The sequence below is a fragment of the Salvia splendens genome, chromosome 15 (genome assembly GCF_004379255.2).
Source record: "Salvia splendens isolate huo1 chromosome 15, SspV2, whole genome shotgun sequence".
Lineage (NCBI taxonomy): Eukaryota > Viridiplantae > Streptophyta > Magnoliopsida > Lamiales > Lamiaceae > Salvia > Salvia splendens.
The window spans coordinates 9,427,324-9,451,556 of record NC_056046.1 but is presented as its reverse complement, the minus strand read 5'-3'; the positions used below and the strand labels follow the sequence as shown (position 1 = coordinate 9,451,556).

The following is a 24,233-nucleotide window of genomic DNA, read 5'->3' as shown; positions in this document are numbered from 1 at the left end:
TTTTGTTCGCCTTACTTTCCTAGTATCTATTTCCATTCAAAGCAAAATATTTCATTTTCAGCATGAAAATCTATGTACTAGTACTATTGTTTAATGTATTAAGTGGATTAAAATATGTCACAGAAAAATGTTTTCATTTTTATAAGAATGTCCATTTGCATGAAACATTAGTAAAAATATGTTAATTTGAGTGGAATAAAGTAAGTATTTTTTTTACTACCGGATCAAAATTGGAACACCAACATATGAGTTAAGGAGGGTTATGTGGAGGATTTGCCAATGTGTAAGGGTCTAGGACCTAGGGTCAGTGTAGCCTATGTTTGCAAGAGGCTGACAGAGGTAGCCGCTATTCTGCGTAAACCGGTGGTGTCTCAGTCTAACCATAACCTTCATTTTAGTTTTCTCGAAATCAAAACTGCTTAAACAGGTGTCTAACCATAACCTTGATTTTGGTTTTTCACAAAATCGAAACTGCTGGTTTCCGTAGGTTCACAGCTAGGCGTGTATGTATTCAATTTCAGGCCATACATAGTATGCAAAAAAAACTAGAAAACTGGTTTAATATCAATTTTTTAAATTGTTTCGAATTATAAATTTTCTATACTATTTTTATAATACTGAGACGGACATGTCTGCAAAACACTTGTCAAAAGAGTGATATGGAAGTGTTCACCGAGGGCGAGGTCAGATGAATAGGTTAGCCAGTTACATGGACTTTGATTCCTCAATACAATTAAGAATACGTAGACAAACACTTGTCTTATAGTAGTTGCTAAACAAAGAAAAGATGTGAAGAGGAAAAAAAATAAAAAAGTCATAAACAGGGGTGGGCCTAGACTTTTGGAACCCATATTCTATATTCGGGATTTATGGAGGACTTAGTTGCAGCGCAGCGCAGCGCGACGATGGATGCAAGAGTGTTGTGGTGTGTGCGATGCGCCTTGATGAGAGTGTAATGCAGCGTTTAAATGAGAAGTACTAATGAAAATCTTAATTATTTTTAATTAACTATTAGTCCTGATTATAAAATTATTAATTCTAGGATTCTTTCCCGCCGCCCCTTCTAGGTCCGCCAATAGCCCACTCCTCATACGCTAACTAACTAGTATTTCCAGAGCAAATGATAAAAAAAATTTAGAGGCTTTTACTTTTCTTTTTCTTTTTTTTTTGACCAAATCATAAAATTTATCTATCATTTCTTCTTCAGTCAAACAACCGCCGCCATATGCATTATGATGGATTGAACTATCAGCTAAGGTCAGACGTCTCTCTCTCTTCGACAAATAATACATGAATTTACTCGTAAACTATATTTATAAATAGCTATAACACTTGGTATTATTCTATTGGTATTATTCTATTACTAGTTGATGCTTTATTATAATTGAAGCACAAATGTGAAGCGCATGCAGATTGTCTATAAATAACTACTCCACAACACAACCCCATGCAACAGACGCTAACACAAACATGGCTCAGTATTATGCTACTCTTCATTGCTTCCAACACCCTCGGACTTGTGTCCGAATCACATCCAGCTCCCTAACGGATTCAAACCGCAGAACAGAGCTGAATATGGGCAGCCCAACTAAGGAAAGCTCATTGTTAGGCCTCTACGCCATGAATGGTGGAGGGGGACAGTATAGCTATGCACAAAACTCTTCTTACCAGGTAAAAATATCTTTACATTTCAGTTACCGATGTATATTTTGGTAACTTATTAATGATGGTAAGAAACAGAAATCTAAGATCAAGAAATTACTTTGTTAGTTTCTAACCTGTTTTCTCCTTTTACTGCAGAGAGGAGTAATAGATGTTGCAAAGCCAGTAATTGAAGAAGGAATAGCAGCCAAACTTGATATTAGCCACCTCTCTTCAACCCAAACATCAACTTTCCGGATTGCTGATTTTGGCTGTTCAACAGGAAGGAACTCATTTCCTTATTTTCAGATAATCACTCAAGCCATTGAGAAGAAGCTAATAGCAGAAAAAGGGCGAATTACCCAAATCCCCGAGTTTCATGTGTTCTTCAATGATCAGCTAATGAACGATTTCAACACCCTTTTCCGATCACTCCCACCCCAAATAAATTTTTATGCTGCAGGAGTGCCTGGTCCTTTTCATGGTCGCCTTTTCCCCAAGGCATCCCTTGATTTTGCTTACTGCACTTGTGCCCTTAACTGGCTTTCTCAAGTGCCAAAGGCTGTGGCAGACCATATGTCTCCGGCATGGAACAAAGGCAAGGTTCACTACACAGGGGCCAAACAAGAAGTGGTTGAGGCCTATTCGCATCATTATGCTCATGATATCAAGTCATTCCTAGAAGCTAGGGCAGAGGAGCTGGTGGCTGGAGGACTAATGGCTCTTCTAGTTCCTGCAGACCCTGCTTTTAAGAGCTCCGCCACATCCTTCACTACCCCAACGGAAATTGATCTTCTAGGTTCTTGCCTATTGGATATGGCCAATAAGGTGAAGTTCGATATTCACTTTCTAAAAAAGATAACAAATTGCCTACCCTTTTTTTGTTAATGGGACATAATTCTAGTTCTACAACATCATTGTACACCCTAATATTCTGCCTAGAAAACCATATATCTCCTTCAAACATGTTCCTATAAACAGAAACCCGAAATAGAGAAATCTCTAGCAAATAAAGGCATTATATTCTGACTAAGCCATCTAAACACTATACATATTTGAAAAGGGAGAGAGACGCACACACGGAGAGAATCAGATATGCCTAAGGAAAAAGTTTTTTTTTAAGGCACCAAAAGATAGTTATAAAGTGCTAATTCAACATATTTTCAGGGAATAATTAGCAAACAAAAGGTAGACACGTTCAACTTTCCATTGTATTTTACCATCCCCCAAGAGCTGAAGGAGATAATTGAGAGGAGTAACAGTTTCACTATCGAAAGGATGGAAATACTTGACAATCCAGGGAAGCGCACCTTGTGCAGTGCTAAAGCACGAGCCACATACCTCAGGGCAGTCTTTGAGGGAATGCTGATAAATCACTTTGGAAGTGTAGTCATGGATGGACTATTTGACTGCTACGAGAAGAAAATTGCAGCTTCACCACATTTCCTGGACCCTGACAATGAGAAATCAATAATAATATTTGTACTCCTCAAGCGCAAAGCTGAGTGATAACCCTAATATTTTTCTTATATAGAGCCACATCCCATATCAAAAGCAAAGTCCATCTAAACTGTTATCAGCTTGTACTGTGCTACCCATTTGGGTTTGCTAGATATTCTACAGAATAAAGTTATGTACACTAGCAATATTTAGGGTGAATCCTGAAACTTTCAATGGATATTCAGGAAGTATATGAATAATTTACTGATGCATCAATCACATATGCTGCATGGTAAAAACCCTTTAACCTGATAAGAGCATGTTACAATACAACATTATACGAGTGTCAAACTAAAACAACTCACAGAAAATTAAACTCAGGGATTCCACAAGTTGTAATTACAGTGGTAACAAAAGAAGCTCCGATAGTATGGAATATTTATATTATAGCTATATATAGGAAAAAGCACACAAGCACACAATTGTTATCATATACAACTGAGGTGCTAAACATCTATAATGATACACAAAATAATGAATAAACCACAAACTCTAGGTACGCAACACATTTGCAAGAGCAGTTACAGTTCAATATTGAAGAAGCCGACACCACAATCTCTCTAATGTCTGAACAATGATATTGGAGGAAATCAATATGAAGTCATTGACACAGATAGTAAGCAAAATTCACTGTCTGTGGTAGTCACTCTGATTGGAAGGTGGATATGGAGGTGTAATAGTGTAAGGAGGGCGCGGTATTGATCCAGCTTGCTGAGGAGGGGCATTGTAGTATTGACCCCGCCAACCAGGATATGCAGGTTGCCCATATTCATGGCTCGCTGGAGGTTGTTGCTGTTGGGGAGGCTGGTATGAACTTGAAACAGGTGCATGATAGGGAGGTGTAGGTTGTTGCTGGCTTCTATATGGAGGAGTTTGAGAATATACGGGCATAGTTGGCTGCTGTGGTGGTTGGTAAGTGGAAACCGGAGGTTGAGATGAGTGTGGCATGTACCCCGGATCCTGCTGCTGTTGAGAATTGATTCTCTGAGTCTGATGAGGCTGCCCAGCAGAAGCAAATGAGTAACTAGCAGTGTTTTTTCCATCCTGGAAACTAAGACCAGACATCTGCTTCTGAACATCTTCAAGCATCTCACAACACTGGATATTTCTAGTCATCACAAAATCACTGCACTGTTGCTTTACGATTGTGATAGCGTCCTGTTTTGCAAAACAAACCCAAACAAAGAAGATAGTCAGATAAATGAATCTTCATGGTTATAACAGAAACTAGAGAATTACCATGTTGAGTGGTGTTTCCTAAGGAAATAAGACAATATTTAAGAAGTTATTCTTATATAAGCTCCTTTGAAGTTTCCAGTAATCATTTTAGAAAAAACCTTGAATTATAATCAATTTAACTACACCTTCCACATTAGTAACATCTTAGCAAACACCCGAAAATTAAACTACACATCCAGTTATTCTTATTGGTAGTTTATGCTTGTGACATGAAGTAAGTCCTCCATATCTATCCTTGTCCACATAAAGATTTTATTTTCTCCTACTCTTTGATCTCAGCTGTTCCTATAGTTACAATCATTTTGACAGGTATTTTTAAACCCATAGGGCAGATGTAGAAGGCACCTGTATACATCTCATTAAGGGATGCAGTAGCAGTATGATCCAGGCCAATTACTTGCTACTTTCAAGTACAACTTCTATACTTACTATGCAGAAACATTACATTTACTTCTTGATTACAATCAATTTCAACATCCATTAAAGGGTAACATAAAACTGCAGTCCCAAGGATGACATTTATACCTGAAGGGTGACATAAAACTTCAGTCCTTCATTGATGTTGTCCTTAATTTCACGGAACTTTGCTATGGCAGCTTCAATCTGCCTGTATCCATTTTCGCGGGATGCTGTCAATTAGAAGCAAGAGAAAATCAATACACAGTAAGCCAAATAGTTAACTTCTAAGCATCATTACAGTTCTTAAATATTTCAAGTAAATTCAATTCCGAAAAAGTAAATTAACTATCTTCGCATGTACCAAGTTCAGCAATAATTCATCATATATCATCACTAACTGCAGGAAAAGGATGCAAAGAAGAAAAGAAAATCATATCAAGAATTATCAGCAAAGATCAAAACAGCAAGGATCCTAAGCATGCTTTTGGAAGGCACAGTGCAATGCAGTTTAATTTATGCATTCCAGTTATTCTGTTATTTTTATATAGTTGGGCCGAGTCCTAATCCAAGGGCCCACATGGCTTGGTTAGAGTTTGTATTTAGTCTTTCTTTTTTAGTTGTTCAAGTCATGCTTTGGATTAGAGTATTTGGTAGGCGAGTTTATGCCTCAGGACTTTCAGTAATATTATTTTTGATTTTCCACTCTTCACTCAAATATTCAAGCAAACTGGTCGAGAATGTTAATAGTCATTTGCATATTACGCCATAATGTTAAACATTATGATTTAATATTGTCCAGGCTCTCAGTATAAAGTTTTGGAAGAATCTGATGACGTACTCAAGAAGCATTAGCAAATAGAACTACCCACATGAGAACCATATGTCACACTGCAGTAACTCTATATATCATTTATTAACTTGTCAATCAATGTGAATGTTTAATTGTTTACAAATTCTTAAATTGACAAAGACAAGTATCAAGATGATAGTTAAATCTATTCAATATCACAATCACCAGCTTTGATTGGATAGATCAGCAAAATGGATTACAAAATGTCCAGGCATGCCATGTATAACCCCAGAACATCACGAACTAGATAATGTACCTTTATAATCTTCTAGGTTGAAGATAGCAGCGAACTCATCATTTTGAGCCTGTGCAAAATTAATGCTTAGTTAACGAATAATTTCATAAATGAATAATAAAACTTTTAATCACATCCGCATTGTAATCCATTTCAAGAAACATTGGGTAAGAAGGCAGTGCAGAAGGAAATATTTAAAAGAGATTCAGAGAGGCAGCTCAAAAGATAATGTTAAATGAACTACTCGAAAGCCTTCATCTGCCTGACAAGTCATCTACAATAAAGGAACCTCCCTGCAGTGCGCTCTTCCTTGAATTATTCAGTCATGCAATGCTTATTAATACAAAGTACCAAATGCATTTCGACCAGTCGTAGTTCTCAATAATTTTGTGGCACCGAGCGTGGCTAAGCCATCTAAGATGGGGGGGAGCTAATGCACAGGAAAGAAGCTTATTTCTCAAATCACTTCTTTTTTTGCAGAAAGCTCGACCATTTTTGGGGATGGGGTTCTTCAGCTAGCCTCTTTAAGAAGGAATAACATTCTTTTACATGTATCACATTCTCGGGTTAGAGCACATACACACTTACAGTTCACTTCTAGACCTCATACAACAATTGATTCAATTGATCAAGAAGTTTTATTTGATTAAATAATGGATACATCCTGTAGGTTTTTGAGAGAGTGGTATAAAGTGTATACTCCTATAAAGGATAAAAAAAATCTCATTTTGAATGCAGATGAGGGTTAAGAGATAATTTTATACCCAAATTTAACTGCTGATGCGACATTCAGACTAACGTTGTCCCAAGTTTTTCGATCAGAAAATTGTTGAAAAGAAGTTCATGCACATGCACAATATGTATGCAAAAATTGCATGTAGGTGACTGTGATGAAGAGATGCAACCAGAGTCCAAACCTAACAGACCTGGATTTCTGTTAACAAGTGTTCTTGAGAATCAAGGTTCTCAGCAATTTCTTGACAAATGCTGTCATATTTCGATAACTCCTTCCTGAAAAGATCCTCTTGAGAGCCAGTAAATGTCATCAACTTAGGTAGAATGTCATCCTGAACCATAGCACAGTAAGTCAACCAAATGTGATAACAATCAATTAAACTATGCAAGAAATGTATATGGCCAAGCAACATAAATTAGTTATATTTACATGAGTTCCATTTGAAAAACTGAACTGATTTGTAAGAGTTATAAGTAGCTGTGAATACTAAGACCACATCAATGTAAGTCATAGATATCATTTCTTCGGAACTCATGAGCCGCTAACATCCAGTTTTCGTTCAGCCTATAATTCATTTTGACCTTCAGTAATTGAGGAGCATAGATCTTCAGTAGCATTTTCAACACGACTGGTGTATTCTAAAAGAATGGAATCCTAGTCATTTGATTGGGGGGGGGGGGGGGGGGGGGGGGGGGGATTGTGAATTAACTTTGAATAAAGTGAGAGAAGAAGTGCATAGATAGTTAAATCAAGTTCAGCTGAAATGGCCCTCTTAATTTCCAACAAACTGGATCAGAACATATCCATGGAAAATAAAATTGTAGCTCCTTCTGTTTGGATCAGCCATATGTTATCAGACTATTCATTAACAATAAGAATATAGTAGTAATAGTTTGGAGTGAAAAAGTAAATACGCAACTCAATATTCTCATTAAAATGCATATGCCCAATGATGCAACACAAAGTATATCAGAACACTCAGATCATGCACAGAGAAATAGTACAGTTTTTAGTTAGTTGTAAACTGGATAAGTCAGATGAGAAACATGGCCACATAATGCACTGGAATGTGCTAAACTCATTATTCCCATTCTAAAAATCATATGCCCAATGATCCAACACAAAATATATCAGATGGCTCAGATCATGTGAGAGACATACAGTTTTAAGTAGTTGAAAACTCGATATGTCAGATAAGAAACATGGGCCACATAAAAATTGGAATGCGCCAAGTTTGAGATGAGGAACTAAATAAAACCCCCAGTGAATTGCTAAATGCATATTACCTTCCTCTTCATCTCTTTCAGCATGTCCTCCAGCCCTGCTCTGTGAGAACCAAGAATCTCCAATTGCCTCTGCAGACACACATAAACAGTTAGAAGATTCTTGATACAGAACATCCAGAGTGGTCTTTGAGAAACTACAAAATTCACATCTCTAATTCTGCATATCAATGCTCAATCATGGTATGCAGAGTCAAAACTTTTCACCACCATTCTCAGCTATAAATTCATGGCTATAACTTTTCAAAGTTGAGAATAATAAAAAATGAATCAACAAATAAAGAAACAGTATCTAGTGCACACTAATTGCTAACCCCAACATTTACTTGTATCAAAAAAAGGGTAAGTTCATTCATGCATATCCAAGACTCATATCAGGAAAAAATTGACTATTTCCAGCCCTATAAGAAGTTTGAGATATTTGATCATTGGTTTTAAAAAGTAAGAAAAGGCCTCCAAAAAACAGATACCAAATTCTGCTTCAAGGCTCCAACCACAGCATCTTCATTTGCATCGAGAGACATTATTGGCCTAGCGAGAGTTGGCAGAGCAGATTCAATCTATCACAAGCCAACAATGAGAAATCATGAGTACTATGTTTTTGCCAAAAGAAGCTACACCAAAAAGGGTGACAAGATAATACTCCACCCATCCCGTAAAACATTATCCATTTTGCCATTTTAGTTTTTCCCCCAAAACATTACTCATTCCATTTGTGGTAACTACCCCGTATATTTTCTCCTTGCTTAATCAACTTATTCACATTTGAATACACTACCCTTATAATAAAACGTGGGCCTATTTTTTCACTCATCTACACACTTACCTAGCATTTATTAATCCATGAGCCCGTAAAATGGGCCACGTTTTAAGGAACTAAGGGAGGATTTGAAAACAATAGAGACAAGTTACATTGTTTCTTTTACACTTTGAAGGACTTGATTTTAATACAACATAGATCTAGTATATTATTCTAGATGTTTTGCGGGGAGAAAAACTTACGAGATCTTAATTAAAGAAAATTGGAAAATTATGAAGTTCAAATCCTATATCAACACCCTAGGCAGTCAACCATGAACAATCTTGAGCTATCAGATTCCTTATTAGGTGTATGATAAAGATTGATTCCTTATTAGGTGTATGATAAAGATCCCACAAACCTCAAGGAGGCCTATGAGCCTATCAAGCTATCATATTGCGGAATCAAGTAGACCATGATGTATTTTAGACACAGATGTGCGGCCAAGATGTTCATAGTCGACCAATATTTTCTGAATGTCCTTTGTACAAGTCCCGGGGAAATACTCAAAAAGTTTACTTCAAGATATCAAGGACTGAAAAACTAGACTACCAAGTGATGTTCAAAGGCTTACTGGACGGCAGTCAAGGATTGACAAAAGTGCTGCGTTTTCTCTAACGGATCTTTCGATGCGAGTATCACTTTCTGCAGCTTGCTTCAGATTAGCTGTAAACCTATTTAATCTGTCCTGCAAATTCTTTGTCAGGGAGCTCGATTGAGGTCGTGTCCACCGACTTCCAAATTGGTTTCTAAACTGTGAATCCTCTGTTGCCTCCTTCTGCAACTGTTCCTCTATCTGTACCAACATCTCATGGTTTACCCTCCTTAAATCTATCAGTTGCTGAAGCTCAGCTTCCAAACCAGCTGGGCCACCACATATCTGCACTGCCTCCACCTCTTCTTTTAGTGCAGTTGGTAGAGTGAAGTTCCCTTCTAGAGCAAGAATAGAGTCAGGCAAATCCATTTCCTTTAGTCTCACTCGAGCTAGTTCACTTCCTTGCTGTAATTTCTCAGCCTGGGTCCTAGTAATGTCATCAAGCATTTCGGTGTATCTAGAAAGAGCTTTGGCACTACTATCAGGAACAAGACTTGCAAACATCCTCTCCCTGCTTGCATCCAACACCTCACCCATTGGCATAGGCTTCACCATAGCAAATGCGGGAAGTGGTGATAACGAACTAGCAGGAGGAACCCTCATTAGGTACACTCTGTCATTTTCCTTCATAGCCCTTTCCAGATTGTGGTTCATACTAATCTCTAATTTGTTTATTGCATCCAAGAGCTGTTGGGATGCCCCTCTAGGAGCTGTTTTTTTGGCCTCAGATAAGGCATTAACCCCACTTTTTAAGCGTGCAATTTCCTCTGCAATCTCTTCTTTATCATGTAGCTCTAAACTATACCTATAGCAAGCCTCTGCATAAAACAAAGCTGCTTTTAGCTGAACATGGGCAATCCAGCCTTTGTCAAGGTGCTGATTTAAAGGGGCAACAGCCAACGGTGCAAAAGCTTCCTCGTAGAATAGCCCAGTCTGTCACCAAGGTCATTTAAATTATTTTCAAATGAAATTAAACTTAAAGGCTTAAACTGCTGTAGATTATATAATTATTTTATTATAGACATTCTGTAACAGAAATATAATAGTAATAAAGCAAAATAGAAAAAACACCTTCCTCGGAAGTCAACAGTTCCTTCAGGTAAACAATCTATCACTTAATGAAAGTAATTGGCACAACCAAGTCATCAACCAAATAATATATAATGACTACAGGCAGATAAATTCATAAGAATATCTTTACTGGTTTCCATATGACAGAAGACATATTGCAGGAGCATGAAGAGAGCTCTTCAATTTAACAGTCAAAACTGAAAGAAAGACACTGAGAACTAGATACATCAGCAACCCACCAGGTACCTAACAAGGCATATTTCCAGGACAACTAGACCTCCAAAGAAACACAATTTTCCTCTTTCCCGCTCTCACTTTCTATTTAACACCAAGCATGGGAGCTGATAAGACCTCCAAGAAATTCATAGAAGTTTCCACGCCTAATTTATGATATACTACTATATTTATAAACAAAAGATGTGACAGAGCGAGCAAACCCAGACACAGTAGAATAAAAACTGCGTTATCTTAAAGCTTTAAAGAATTTTATATGTATTCGCCAAGAATAAACCATAAGGAAATAGATCTTCTTAGGATTGTCTCCATTCCCTATATATATATTCCAAATTTTAGCCAAGCACTTCTAAAACATAATGCCTGCAGACAAGCAAAGGATTATCAGGAAAACCCTTAGCTGACACATATACCTGTCTTGAAATCTTCGCGCAGACTCCAGCACTGCTTCCCTTCGCTATGGTATTCTCATACACACATTCCTGTGCCTGAGCTAACATCAGCCTCTCCAGCATCCCCACGCACTCAACTGATATATCCAGTGTAATTGAGCTACCAACCGATGCTTTCATTGCAACATTATCTCTCAAAAATGCAAATGCCCCAGCCGCTGCTATAAATGAATGTGAAGCCTGCCTCCTGCCCTCCACAGCAGACCGATCAAAACTTAGTCCCATTTGACTGTGCACTGCCCCCAAATTAAATAACACAGCAGCTTTTTCTACACAGACAAATTAGGACAATGAAAAATCAATTCACATGAGCATATAGTGAGTTTGAGCGAGAAAAAGGTTTTCATATTTCCTGCAATTGAGTTAGTCAAGTTATTTATGCTTGAATTACTACTAATCAATAAAACTTTTGAACTAAACAAAAACTCCTAAATTGATGAGGTTACCCCTTTCCTTACTTTAGGTTGCTTCTCCCAACGAAGAAACTTGGCTGTGAAGAGCCATTGGAAAAACATGTAAAAGGAAAGGCCAAAGCTAGGTTATATCTACCAAGCATATAGACCATCAGCTATGAACATCAGTCCTTGGTAGAATTGCAATTTCCAGAATGACGCTTAGGGATATGAACATTTCGCCTCACAGCAACAATCACACAAGCAAACTCTCACAGCATGATGAGAACACGAACTTCATAATCAATAATCAATCAGTAGAACACAAGCACCTACCGAGATGTACGTTCTGCTGAGAAGCCTTCTGCCTGTTCTTAAACGCGTCAAACCAAGTGAACGACACCGTATTGACGTGATCCTTGTCCGGCGAAATCGGAAACCTAGACTCCACCGCGCATAGGGCTTTATAGTAATTCTGGAGGAGGTCGCGGCGAGCTGAGAGCGAGTCGGATCCGGCGCCACGCTCGACGTCGGAGCGGAGCTGCTTCAGAGTCTCGAGATCATCCTCCAGATTCTGAGCCTCGCGCTCAGAGTAATTGATGGCGATGAAGTTGCGCAGCGGCCTGTAGAGGTCGAGAGAGTTGGTCTTTTTCTCGAGGATCGCCAGCATGACGTTGGTGAGAGTAGTCGACGACGCCGATGCCATTAATTACGGTTGATCGGCGGCGGTTGATCGGATAACTCTAGGTGATAGCGAAACTTATTCAGAGTTCAGACAGAATACAAGTGAATATCGTTGTGGTTGGGAATTGCTAAATTTTGGGAATCGGTAACTATCTTCTAGATTTTATTTTGCCAATTTTTTTAATTTGCTTAATTGGAAAGCAAGACACTGATTTGCCTGGGATAATAACTGAATTCAATAAAACTTTGCTGAATAATTCTTTTTCATTTCTTTATCTTTGTAATTGTAGTTATAGGAATATTAGTTTTTTTTAATTACAAAAAAATATGAATTTTAATCAAATTATGTTACATCTCATAATTTTAAAAATATGGCATATAAGCTTGAATATATTCTTTGTTACTACTCCCTTCTTTCTACAGTAATAAAGGCATTTTTCTGCACTCGTTTTGAAAAAATGATATTAAATAGTTAAAGTAGAGATAGAGTAAAGTAAGAGAGAGTCTTATCTTTAATATTCTCTTTTACTTTACTTTTTCTCCACTAAAACTATTTATAATTTTTTTTAGAATGAGTGCTCAAAATGAAATTGCTCTATTATTATGGAACGGAGGGAGTACATTTTGCCGTGGAAATTTATACTATTGTTCATACTTTCAACTAAATAATGTGTGTTTTCTTTATGAATAAATTACATTATTTAATTTATTGACAGTAAAGTTTATGTACACGTATAATTTTTCGACTCTGAAATATTTGAGTTTAAATTTGAATATCATAGATTTTATGAATGATTTTTAAAATTGTGGAACAGATATCAATCTTCGTAATTATATTTGATAACCTATTCTTATTTTTTTTTTTTGGATAAAAAAACACGTATATCCTATCCGGGTTTTTAAAATGTTTTATTTTCAAGCACGTCATCCGTAGTGAGACCATTATTAAAAAAATGGTTTCTTGTTTACAAGGATTGTTGAATTTTTATGAATACTAAATTTTTATTGAGTAACTTATAAAATTTAGTTAACCTAAAACGATGCTAGACTTCATAAGACAAGGTTTTGCCCATTTTCATGCGTGTGTAGCAACAACAAAATTCTAATTTATCTACAATTATACATTTATAATACACCATCTTTTCAATAACAACGTTAACTTTTTCATTATTGTTCTATAATTATCAATCCAAAAAGAGATCCTATATTTTGCCTATACATTATGCAAGATGATACCAATAAAACTTACTCCACATAATAAAAATAGGAGACTGAAACCAAAGAGGATACTGCAATCTGATCATTATTGATTTTATTTTTGATACATTGATCAGAAAATAATATCATCCATACTACTGTTTCAGCAGATACATTGATGCTGAAGATGAATGGTGATTTCACAGTAACCAAAATTTACTACACCACCTCATCAAAAATTCTTCAAAATCTTTTCACTCGACACTCCATCACCCACAACAATAGAGGTCACCTCCTGCAACAAGATAATCGTTAAATTGGGATTGTTTTTCAAGTAAAAAATAAATTTTTTTTCCTAACTGTAAATTTGAATATTAATGCTCAAATAGAGCATTCAGCACAGCCCTAAAATTACCAAAAACATTATATTCAGATTTCAGATTGATTCCAATTCCAATAATAGGAGTAAAATCTACCTACGTATTTGCCAGCTATAAATATATGCACCACATCTTATTTGATCACAGAAAAAACTAAAATGAAAAATCTCTTAGCATGAAGGATAGGTGACAGTGGAATTAGCAAATCTTGTAAATCCACAGTGACCATTCGTGCTAATCTGTCTACAATAACATTTTAATGGGTGACAAAGCATACCAATGTTCAGAAGTGCTTAGTTCTTAGCTTTAAGGTTCTTTGTTTTCCACACACTGACCTTAAGGTTTCCATCTTTATGTATGGATATCTAAATGTTTCTTCAGATCCAAATAGATACAAAAGGGGGTCCGAAGATCCAAAGGGATTAGCAAAGCCTGATTGATGCGACACTATAATATGACTGGCTATTAAGAATGAATTGATATAATAACAGAAAAGGGCAAAATTCCAAACTATTAAAATCACTCTCATAAGGGTGGCTAGTGATGATACTGTTTAAAATTCTTGATAAGAACTAACCTCAGCCATCTGCTTTTGGCCACAGAGAACCACGCCGGTAGACTGTGGGTTGGTGATATTTTTATTTCTAACTAAAGCATCCTGCAAAATAAGTAGTCATGAGATAATATTAACTTGCCATTTACACACACGCACACGCACACGCGCACAAACAAACAAAATGAAGTTTCCTAGAAGAAAATGTGCTATCGACCTGTACATAGCCTTTCTCCCCTGTCCAACTATCACCAGGTTGGGATAGTACGGGTACAATATTGACTCCCGAAGATTCCCAGGCTTTAAACCTCTCCTGCATCAATGTTCATTTTAGGGCAAGATGTTCTTCAATCTTCACTCCGTATCAAGAACACATATTTTCAACCCTTTGCTATAAAAATTACAAAGACGACAACTGACCTGATATGCCATCTTGTTAAGGTCTCTAGCTCCATAATAGAGCCTGACATCATATCTCTTTTCAGCACCAAAGCCTGCCTCGATTAAAGACCGTATGGGGCTATACATTAAAAAGAAGAAAAAGTGAACAGAAGGGAAAGGGATCACACTAATCATAGTCTAAATACTAATACTAATAAAATCAGAGTAATTTCTTTCCCTTTAGACGTAATTCCTGAATAGAAAAATGACCATTATGAACCACAGGTAATGCACGGGGAAAAGCACTCTACTGTATTACTCTATTCCAGAACCAAGAACGTGATCAATATCCTGAACAATTTTATAGACCAAAGGTGACTTATCAAACAAAAGGTCCATCAAAAACAAATATGCAAGGCCATACTAACCTAGAAACTGACATGGGCAATGCCAAATGATTATTTCAAAAGTAATCCAATGCTGAAAAGAAAACAAAACATAGAGAAACATACAAACTTATTAATGACACATTGACGCCTAAGGGAAAATTCATTACGTGCATGTTATGGCTACCATATTCTCCCCAGTGCATCTCTTTCCCAGCCTACGGATACAGTTAACATACGACACATTCGCTATTTCTCTTTAAACAAGGTCGTCACATATATTTTCAGGCATTACCCCAAAATAAACAGATAATGAACGCCCTAAGGACATTCGTTATGAGCTTTGTATGCCTGCTAAATTATGCTCAGTGCATCTATTTCCCAGCCTACCGATATACAGTTACCATATGATACATTATCATAAACAATTGAAAACTCCATTCAATATACGACCTCAAGTATGAAGACAATAAACTGAACAAGTCTGCAAAAAGTTCATATTTCTAGTTCCTAAATGTGGAGCAGCGTACAAGTTAGCATTATAGTTTCTACTGCAGATTGACGTAGGGTAGATTACGATTGTGTGTTAAGTTCATACTACTTAATTAAACACGAACGAAGAAGAGTTTAAGTTTAACTGTTTAAGCGACTAAATTTGTTTAATCTTAATCCCTAGCTTATCACCTTAAATGATAGTGTGAAATGTTAATCTAATTTGTATATTTAGTTATACCTAATTCCCGATCCGGTGGCGAAAATTAGCACAGTCTGGTAAGATTCAGGCGGAGAGATTTGGTCGACATCGAATCCTTTGCCCATGGCCGGACTCAGCTCCACGAGATCACCTTTCTGTAGCCCGCAGAGGAGCTCCGCCGTTGATCCAGCGACTGATTTCACCAAAAACTCAAACACGCCGTCAGACGCGGCGGCCGTTGGCGGTGATGCAATTGCTAGGAACGATGGCTTGGATTCGGGCTCCGGGAGGCGGAGCTGTAAATACTGGCCCGCCTTCGTGTAAGAGGCGGCGAGCTCGGGGGATTCCGAGACGTCGATGGTGATGCTGAAGAGTGATTCGGCGGCGGGAGATATTTTCAGCAGCGGCGTCGGGGTCCAGAGAGTCGTGTCCTGGCGGACAGCGGCGGCGGATACGGCGAGGCTGCGGCGGCGGAGGTGGTGAGAGAGGTGGCGAAGGGGGCGAAGTTTGGAGAGGGTCATTGGTGGGACATGGGAGCTGAGTGTGGGCGAGTGAATCGTGACCGCCATTTGTGGTTAGGTTTGTATGTGAATTGTGGGTGGTGGTGGCAGAGGAGGCTAGAAAGCGCCGCCGCGGATGCAGGGCCGGGATGGTGTGGCGGTGCTTTACTGAGGTGCGTGTGGGTGTACTCGAGCAGCGGTAGGTTTGACGTGGCGGCTGTTGATAGGTTTCTGAGATTACATTTTCTAGTGGTATAGGACTACTAATATTAATATTAGAAATTTGATTATTTGAAGAACGAATTCGACGTTAGTTCACTGTCTATAATTTTAGTGACTAATTGTTTTTGGTTAAACTTATTAAGAATGTCTTACTGTCATTCGTATCAGAGAGTACATATTTGAAGAACGAATTAGACGTAATTACAATGTCGGTAATTTTAGTGACGGAGTAATTGTTTTGGTTAAACTTATTGAGAATATCTTATTGTCATTTGTAATAGAAAGTACACATTTGAATAAAGAATTAGATCAGTCTCTAATTTAAGTGACTAATTGTTTTTGGTTAAACTTATTGATAATATCTTATCGTCGTTTGTACCAGAGAGTAATAAGACATCACTTAATACAGTCCATTCTTTAATTTTTAGATTCATATGCGCTCTCTGTTCCATATTACTCGCGCTTTGCTATTTCGGTTCATCTCGAATTACTTACACTATTTTCATTTTAAGTAAGAATTAAGGTATTTAGTTACTTCCTCCGTCCCACAATAAGAGTCATACTTTATCATTTTGTACTGTCCCACGATAAGAGTCACATTTCATTTTTACCATAAATGATAAGTAGGTCTCATATTCTATTAACTCACTCACTCACATTTTGTTATAAAACCAATATACTCACATTTTGTTATAAAACCAATATAAAAAAGTGGGTCTCATATTCTACTAACTTTTCCAATCTCGGCTAAACCGCAAGGGCAGCGCAGTTGGCAGCGGAGGGGCAGATCTTGCTGCAATGAGCCTGGGTTCGAATTCCATTGAACCCCTTCACATGATGTCAGGCTAGAGTATGGGGGTCGCCCAGGCTAGAGTGTGGGAGCCGCCCTTAACGGAATCGTCTTTTTCGATGCAATAATGAAAGGAAGTGCATTATGGTCATGACTGCCAAAATCATTCATTTATTTTCCCTTTTAATCCGTTGGCAGAAGAAGTAAAAAATAAAAAAAAGAGATTTCATATTTTACAAATACAATGCATTATTAGCAATACGGTCATGTATCGCCAAATTTATTACTACTCCCTTTATTTTCCTTTTTAATCTGTTGGCAGATGAAAAAAAAAATTAATCTCGATTTTGATTTTCGCGGTTGCCTGAATTCTCGCTTTAATTTTTCCCGCCAAACACAGAATCGGCTACGTTGCGTATAAAGTGTAGATTCTTAACGTTCAGCTTGCTGCTTAGCTTTCGTCCAGTTTTCAAATTCTAGGGTTCCGTATACCAGTGTTCTAAATCCACCCCAAATTCGCGTGGTTTGAAGCTGAACTCGCCGTCGACAAACCATGAGCGCCGTCAACTTGAAAGACGTCACCGTTTTGGCCAATCCGGCTCCCTTCGTTGACCCCTTCCAATTCGAGATTTCGTACGAATGTTTGACTCCCCTTGAAGACGGTAAACCAATTTTCGATTATATTTTGTTTCTACCTTTTTTCCTTTGGTAAATCCACTGAAAATTCTTTATTCTCAAATTAATAGGTCGATCCGTAGGGTTTGTTGACGAATTTGGTTTGAATGCCATTTACGCTTTAATATGTTGTGGTATTGCATAGATCTCACTTGGAATCTGAATAGAGTGAGAAAGAAAACCAAGGAATTCAGTCGAATCTAGAAGCATTTAGATGGACTCTGATGTTAAGTAAATAGCTATTGATGTGAAACCCAATTATAGTGTTATCCTTTTATTTTTCTCATTCATTGGATTTTTAGCTAATCGTGATGAATCTTTAACCATGACACAAGTTTAATCATATTTCAACCACGTTTGTTTGGATATTGGAGAACTAACATGACAGAGTTATGTTACAAGTTAATAGGCGCAGATAGAATTCTTGTTTTGTTTTCATTAACGAAGGGAGTTATGGAGATATCATTCTTTCAGTAATGCAGCGTTTGCATATTTTTTAGGCAAAGAGCAGAATATCTCTTCATTAAAGATGGAGCATTACATTGATGTTGATCAAGTTGTTTGCTTTATGATTAAGTGATTCAGATCATGTATTTTTCTTTTCTTCATGAGCTTTTGCAAGAAACTCGAGTCCCTGCCATGTTCAAACTTCTAATATTTTCACATCTGTTTCAGATCTGGAGTGGAAGCTCATCTACGTTGGATCAGCTGAGGATGAAACATACGACCAAGTCCTAGAAAGCGTGCTTGTTGGACCTGTTAATGTTGGTAATTACCGTTTTGTATTTCAGGTAAAGAGTCGGACATTGAAATTGTTGATTCTATGAATCCAATCATGCATTAGTTCTTACTTGATTAATTCCAGGCTGATTCACCGGACCCATCAAAAATTCAAGAGGAGGATATTATTGGAGTCACTGTGCTACTGCTGACTTGCTCATATCAGGGTCAAGAATTTGTTAGAGTAGGATACTATGTCAACAATGACTATGAGGACGAGCAGCTAAAAGCCGAACCACCTCAGAAGGTTCTAATCGATAAAGTCCAGAGAAACATCTTAGCTGATAAACCTAGAGTTACGAAGTTCCCAATCAATTTCTGTCCAGAAAAGAATGAAGATGAAGAACAGCAGCCTTGTCCTTCACCGGAGCATGTTGCAGAAGCCAGCAAGCAGGGAGACGAGCCGCTATCCAACCAGTCTTCCATCGAGTGCTCTTGAACCTAGTCAGAAGTGACAAGGTCACAGTTATTTTCTGTCAACTGTTTGCAAGGAAACTATATCGTATGAGCATTCAGAAGTTGAAGAAATTTTGCCATATGAGCGCCTGTTGAATTGGAAGAACATGCTTTTTTCTGTAGAAGTGTGATATGATATCTTCCCATATATTCCATATCTTCTATTTAGTTATCTTTTGATTCATAGTATCTTTTCATATATTATTTTCTTGTTCGGTAAGTTAGGACTGAGTATTATAAATAGGGCAGAATGTAATCATTTGAAGTATCATGAATGAAATACAATATTATTTGCCCACACCCAACGTAAATTAATCAAATCCTAGTTCCATCGCTGCCCGACGGAGGAGTTCCGCGCACAGCTAGAACTAGAACTTCCGCCGATCCTGTCGCAGGACGTCGAAGAATTATCTGTAACTTAGATTCTGCGCTGCCCGACGGAGAGGAATTCCGCGCACAGCCAGATCTTCGCCGCCGCCGATCCTACGCTAGGACGCCGGAGAAAGGGATACGACAAAGGGTTGTATCAACTGGTGCTTTCATCGGTTTACTCATGTCCCGCTTCCATAGCAACGGGAAATCATTGTGGGGGGGTCACTGCCCCGACACTTTTCCAGAGGGTGCTTCCCGCTGCACTCACGTGGGAGGCCGTCGCTACAGGTCAGACTTTCAGCGCCCTTCCATGGAGGAGGACCCGATTGGCCGCCCTTCCGACGAGGGACGCAATGCCGACTCAATTGGCAACAAATTGGATCGCTTGATGGATAGGATCGATAAATTAGATGCTTGGAGAAAGGAGACGGCCCGACGGTTTGAGGATTTGGAACTTGCAATCCCGCGCGTGTTCAGCCATCCGCTTGACTACGATGACAACGATGAATGGGAGTATGAGGATTATCGTCGTAAACGTAATTGGAATAGTAATCACCACATGGGATCGGTCCAAACCCATCGCCCCACCTGTTGGTATCCTCCCGGTGATCGACCACTGCCGAGTTGCCAGTTGTACGACCCACCACAGTCACGGAGGCCCCCTTGTTGGGAACCACCGCCTCGCCGTGCATCGCGAGAATATTCGGACTCCTCATATGTACCGCCGTGGCAGCCGCGCTTCACCAACAGGGATTCCTCATATGTACCGCCGAGGCAATACAAGACCTCGACTATTAGGCAACCCACCTATTCGTCAGACGTACCACCACGAAATCCCCCATAAATAGATCGTTTGAAGCTTTTCGACAACGACGGCGTTTCTTCAGACGAAGACTTGTCCAAAATTGAAATCAACCAGGAATTTGCCAAACGCTACGAGCACAACAAGAAGATAGTGGAACTGCATAGGTACGAAGCGCTCAAGAAGCAGGGCATAGTCGACTCGTCGGACTCGGATTCAGAGGAATCATCGTCTAGGGAGGAGGAGTTGAAGAAACCGAGTAAGAAGACTGGCGCCAATTTTTTTGAGGCGTTGATTGAGGTGAAAAATCAAGACCCGATTTTGAGGGAGAGAGATGCGAAATTATTCGAATCCGATGACGAGGATAGTGATGAAGAGGAGGATACTGCAAGTATGAAGAAGGGGAAGCCAATGTATTTGAAAGACGTCGTTTCGAAGCAATTGATTGAGGCGGGTCCAGAGCTAAGTGATGGAGAGGATGGAAGTGGGAATGATGGAGAGAATAATAAGTTGAAGAGTTATTCGCAAGAGCAGGAGGAGCTGAGGAAGCAGATTGTGAAATCTCTGGTGGAGGGGAAATCGGATGATGATAAGGAGCTGCCACATGGAGGATGGATGAAGGGCTTGCTAGCCACAAAGACATTTAACATCGGGCTAAACATGCTGGCAAAACCTGTTGTCTTCACGAATGTTCAGGAATTTGATGGGGATTACTATGTCAGGAGACGTTTGCCTATTTGGCGTGTGTTCGATCCAGGAGGAGACACCTCACCAAAGCTTTTGCTTCCAACTATCGTCGTTGCTTCGTAATTTCCACCTTGAGGACAAGGCGGATTTCAACCGTGGGGGAGTTGATACGATATCTTCCCATATATTCCATATCTTCTATTTAGTTATCTTTTGATTCATAGTATCTTTTCATATATTATTTTCTTGTTCGGTAAGTTAGGACTGAGTATTATAAATAGGGCAGAATGTAATCATTTGAAGGATCATGAATGAAATACAATATTATTTGCCCACACCCAACGTAAATTAATCAAATCCTAGTTCCATCGCTCCCCGACGGAGGAGTTCCGCGCACAGCTAGAACTAGAACTTCCGCCGATCCTGTCGCAGGACGCCGGAGAATTATCTGTAACTTAGATTCTGCGCTGCCCGACGGAGAGGACTTCCGCGCACAGCCAGATCTTCGCCGCCGCCGATCCTACGCTAGGACGCCGGAGAAAGGGATACGACAAAGGGTTGTATCAAAGTGACATAGATTGAATTTGTTTAAACAATTTGTCAATAGTGAAGAACAAGCCCTTACATTTAGTACTGTTTAATTATGCTACTTTTATTATTGAACAAATAGATTTCTAATGACCACCTTTGTTATTCCAGCAATTCTACATGTCTTATACACTAACTACAGTGTATAATGGATAAATTCTTCCATAATGTTTGGCTTGGGACATTGCAGCTTCAATATGAATCCATTCCCTAAGTTGCTTGAACTCGATTTACAGCCTTTGTCACCTGAAATTATCAGAGCCAAACATCACTCTCAAAACAAAGCATATTGAGATTGTACAGACAGAGAGATCACTGTTCCAAGATTGAATATTTGAAACAGTCAAGGAAATAGATGGTCATTTGTGACTCACCTCATCATCCCAATTAGTGCGTGTATTTATTACGATCAAAACCACAGCTTGGACTAAAAGCCCGCATATGATCCCCGTCCAAAGGCCCTGCAACCACAATTTTCAGCTTCAGTGAGAAACTAGCTTGATTTTCTTGTTTGTAAACAGTCTAATGCAGATACCTACCATGCCCCCGAGGTGAAAGACGAAGGCAAGAAGCACAGGACAAGGAATGGCTACTACATAGTAAGCCCCAAGATTGATGACTGCACACAAAGTTTGCCATCCACAACCTCTAGCAGCTCCTGATAGCACACACTGGAAACCATCCAAGAAGTTTGATAGTGCCAACAAGGGCAGGATTCTGGCTACATATACAATCACTCCCTCTTCATCGCTGTACAGCTTTCCCCAGACATTTCAAACCAAAACTGTGATTGCTCCGATGACCACTCCTTCTGAGGCAGCAATTGCTGCTGCTACATATACAGCAAGACGAGCGCGAACTGCATTTCCAGCTCCCAGTTCGTTTGACACTCTTGTGCTAGGAGTTCATTATAGGAATGTTAAAGTCTTGGATTGAGATTATCTAGAAATGGGAGAACATAAAGTAATAGTGGTGTGTGGTGAGACTAACCTTACTGCACCTCCAAGACCAACAGATATCATATACACCATCCAGCAGGTATTGAGGCTGTCCAAAAGCAAATGAAATTTTGAGTTTTTTTTTGTCTTAAAATGGAAGGCCATTGATGCACAAACCTAACCTTCTTGATAGCACTGATGTCTCCAGAGTCGGGTTCGGAAGAAGTCCAGATAGAAGAACGACCATTTCAAATGACCAGTATTCCAAGCTGCAACTCACAGAATCAGCAGAATTAGTGTTATAACCATGTTTTTACAGGTCTAGTTATGATGCAAATGTTAAACTTTATAGACTTTTTAGACATACCATATCATGAGAGCTGAAGGAACTGCAAGCCTCAGAAACCCAACTATATCATGAAAAGCTTCTCTTGAGAAACCAGTGAAACACTCTGCACAGGCTGAGGAGAAGTTAACATACAATGCCAGCAACACCACATTGATCCAGTACAAGGCAACAGTAGCCATTGCAGCCCCTCGACTTCCAAACTCGAGTTTGAACACAAGCAGCCAGCACAAGAACACATGGAACACACTAGTTGCTGCAGAGGTTACCACCATTGGAAGTACAATGTTTTGTGTCTGCAGAAACCTGATGAGACACTGGAGGATGCCATAGGCGAAGAGGCTGGGTATCATCCAACTATTGAACACGCCAGCTTCAGCAGAGATGTCGTGATCTTGGCCTAGACCAACCAGAATGAAGCTGGTGTTGTACCACACAACTGCAAGGCCAACGCTCAAAGCTAGAACAACCACAACGCCTCGTTGAGTATAAACACTGAGCATTTGGTACTGCTTCGCGCCATAAGCTTGGCCACACAGAGTTTCTAACGCACTCCCCATTCCTAGCTACAAGTTTTGAGGTCAGTTACAAAATCAGTTGAAATCTCTGAGTGATGGCGAAAGCGAGTGAGAGGTAGGGATAGAGGGCTTACCAAGACGCTGAAGCCACTGACTGCAGCGAAAGAAGTTGCTACAGATGCGCCGGAGAGTTGCAATTCACCAAGGTGACCAACAAACATCAAAGAGATCACTTGTAAACAGTAGAGAAGTATGTTTACTGTTATTAGCGATACTGCCAATCGTAGCTGATGCTTTACTTCCTCCATAAAATCTTGATCTTGATCTTGATCATGATCAATCAGAGGTTTTGACCCTTCCTCACCCATCTTTAATACCACTCTCTCTCAACTAGATAAAGACAGGGACATCAATATTAGCTTCCTGCTCTTGCAATGATGCGGTGATCATTTGATAAATAGATAACGAGAGTAATAACCAAAAACTGAATCTAAATAATTATTCAATTTTTTTTGAAAAACCAAATTGAATTAGTACTATTGGAAAATCGAATTCGAAATACAAAACCAATAGGAACCGAATCATATAAAAAACTAAAGAAATGAAAATCTGAAAATCGATGTTATACTTGAACTTACTGTGGAAGCAAATTTAATTAAGGTTGTGAGAAGATGGTGCAACAAAAGTCTATATTTTGTCCTACTATATTGTCAGAAACTACGGTATGTAGGGTGGTGACATGTGATGCTCTATTATATGTGGATTTGGTTACTTGATAGTACGTATAATGATTAAAAAATCATTTCGAAACTATTCCTGCTTAAAAAAACCAAATTCTAAGGCCATCCACAACGCCGT

General features: G+C 38.8%; 4 protein-coding genes and 1 pseudogene across 5 annotated transcripts; 2 read left to right on the top strand and 3 right to left on the bottom strand.

Annotated features, from left to right (window-relative positions):
- The first annotated feature begins 1,404 nt into the window (after positions 1 to 1,404).
- LOC121767772 (loganic acid O-methyltransferase-like) lies at positions 1,405 to 3,173 on the top strand. The gene is made up of 3 exons (XM_042164096.1): positions 1,405 to 1,671; positions 1,801 to 2,469; positions 2,809 to 3,173. The coding sequence occupies exons 1-3, from the start codon at positions 1,471 to 1,473 to the stop codon at positions 3,148 to 3,150; spliced, it is 1,212 nt and encodes a 403-aa protein (XP_042020030.1). The 5' UTR covers positions 1,405 to 1,470; the 3' UTR covers positions 3,151 to 3,173.
- Positions 3,174 to 3,507: 334 nt separating this feature from the next.
- Positions 3,508 to 12,251, bottom strand: LOC121768459 (vacuolar-sorting protein BRO1-like). Of its 2 annotated transcripts, none has more exons than XM_042164980.1 (9): positions 11,763 to 12,251; positions 10,996 to 11,303; positions 9,257 to 10,210; positions 8,354 to 8,443; positions 7,887 to 7,955; positions 6,791 to 6,931; positions 5,886 to 5,934; positions 4,906 to 5,009; positions 3,508 to 4,299 (listed from the first exon to the last, which is right to left on the bottom strand). In XM_042164980.1, exons 1-9 carry the CDS (start codon positions 12,130 to 12,132, stop codon positions 3,769 to 3,771), a joined length of 2,616 nt encoding a protein of 871 aa, XP_042020914.1. In that variant the 5' UTR covers positions 12,133 to 12,251; the 3' UTR covers positions 3,508 to 3,768. The 2 variants fall into 2 exon arrangements, with proteins under 2 accessions (XP_042020914.1, XP_042020915.1); XM_042164981.1 differs by having other exon boundaries at positions 10,996 to 11,221; positions 11,763 to 11,894.
- A 1,131-nt stretch (positions 12,252 to 13,382) lies between these two features.
- Positions 13,383 to 16,458, bottom strand: LOC121769128 (fruit protein pKIWI502). The gene is made up of 5 exons (XM_042165827.1): positions 15,741 to 16,458; positions 14,661 to 14,760; positions 14,458 to 14,553; positions 14,265 to 14,345; positions 13,383 to 13,602 (listed from the first exon to the last, which is right to left on the bottom strand). The coding sequence occupies exons 1-5, from the start codon at positions 16,268 to 16,270 to the stop codon at positions 13,540 to 13,542; spliced, it is 870 nt and encodes a 289-aa protein (XP_042021761.1). The 5' UTR covers positions 16,271 to 16,458; the 3' UTR covers positions 13,383 to 13,539.
- Positions 16,459 to 17,496: 1,038 nt separating this feature from the next.
- Positions 17,497 to 19,296, top strand: LOC121767107 (histone chaperone ASF1B-like). Its single transcript, XM_042163301.1, has 3 exons — positions 17,497 to 17,875; positions 18,564 to 18,679; positions 18,754 to 19,296. Exons 1-3 carry the CDS (start codon positions 17,767 to 17,769, stop codon positions 19,105 to 19,107), a joined length of 579 nt encoding a protein of 192 aa, XP_042019235.1. The 5' UTR covers positions 17,497 to 17,766; the 3' UTR covers positions 19,108 to 19,296.
- A 2,293-nt stretch (positions 19,297 to 21,589) lies between these two features.
- On the bottom strand, positions 21,590 to 24,085 carry LOC121769389 (annotated as a pseudogene).
- Between the last annotated feature and the right edge of the window lie 148 nt (positions 24,086 to 24,233).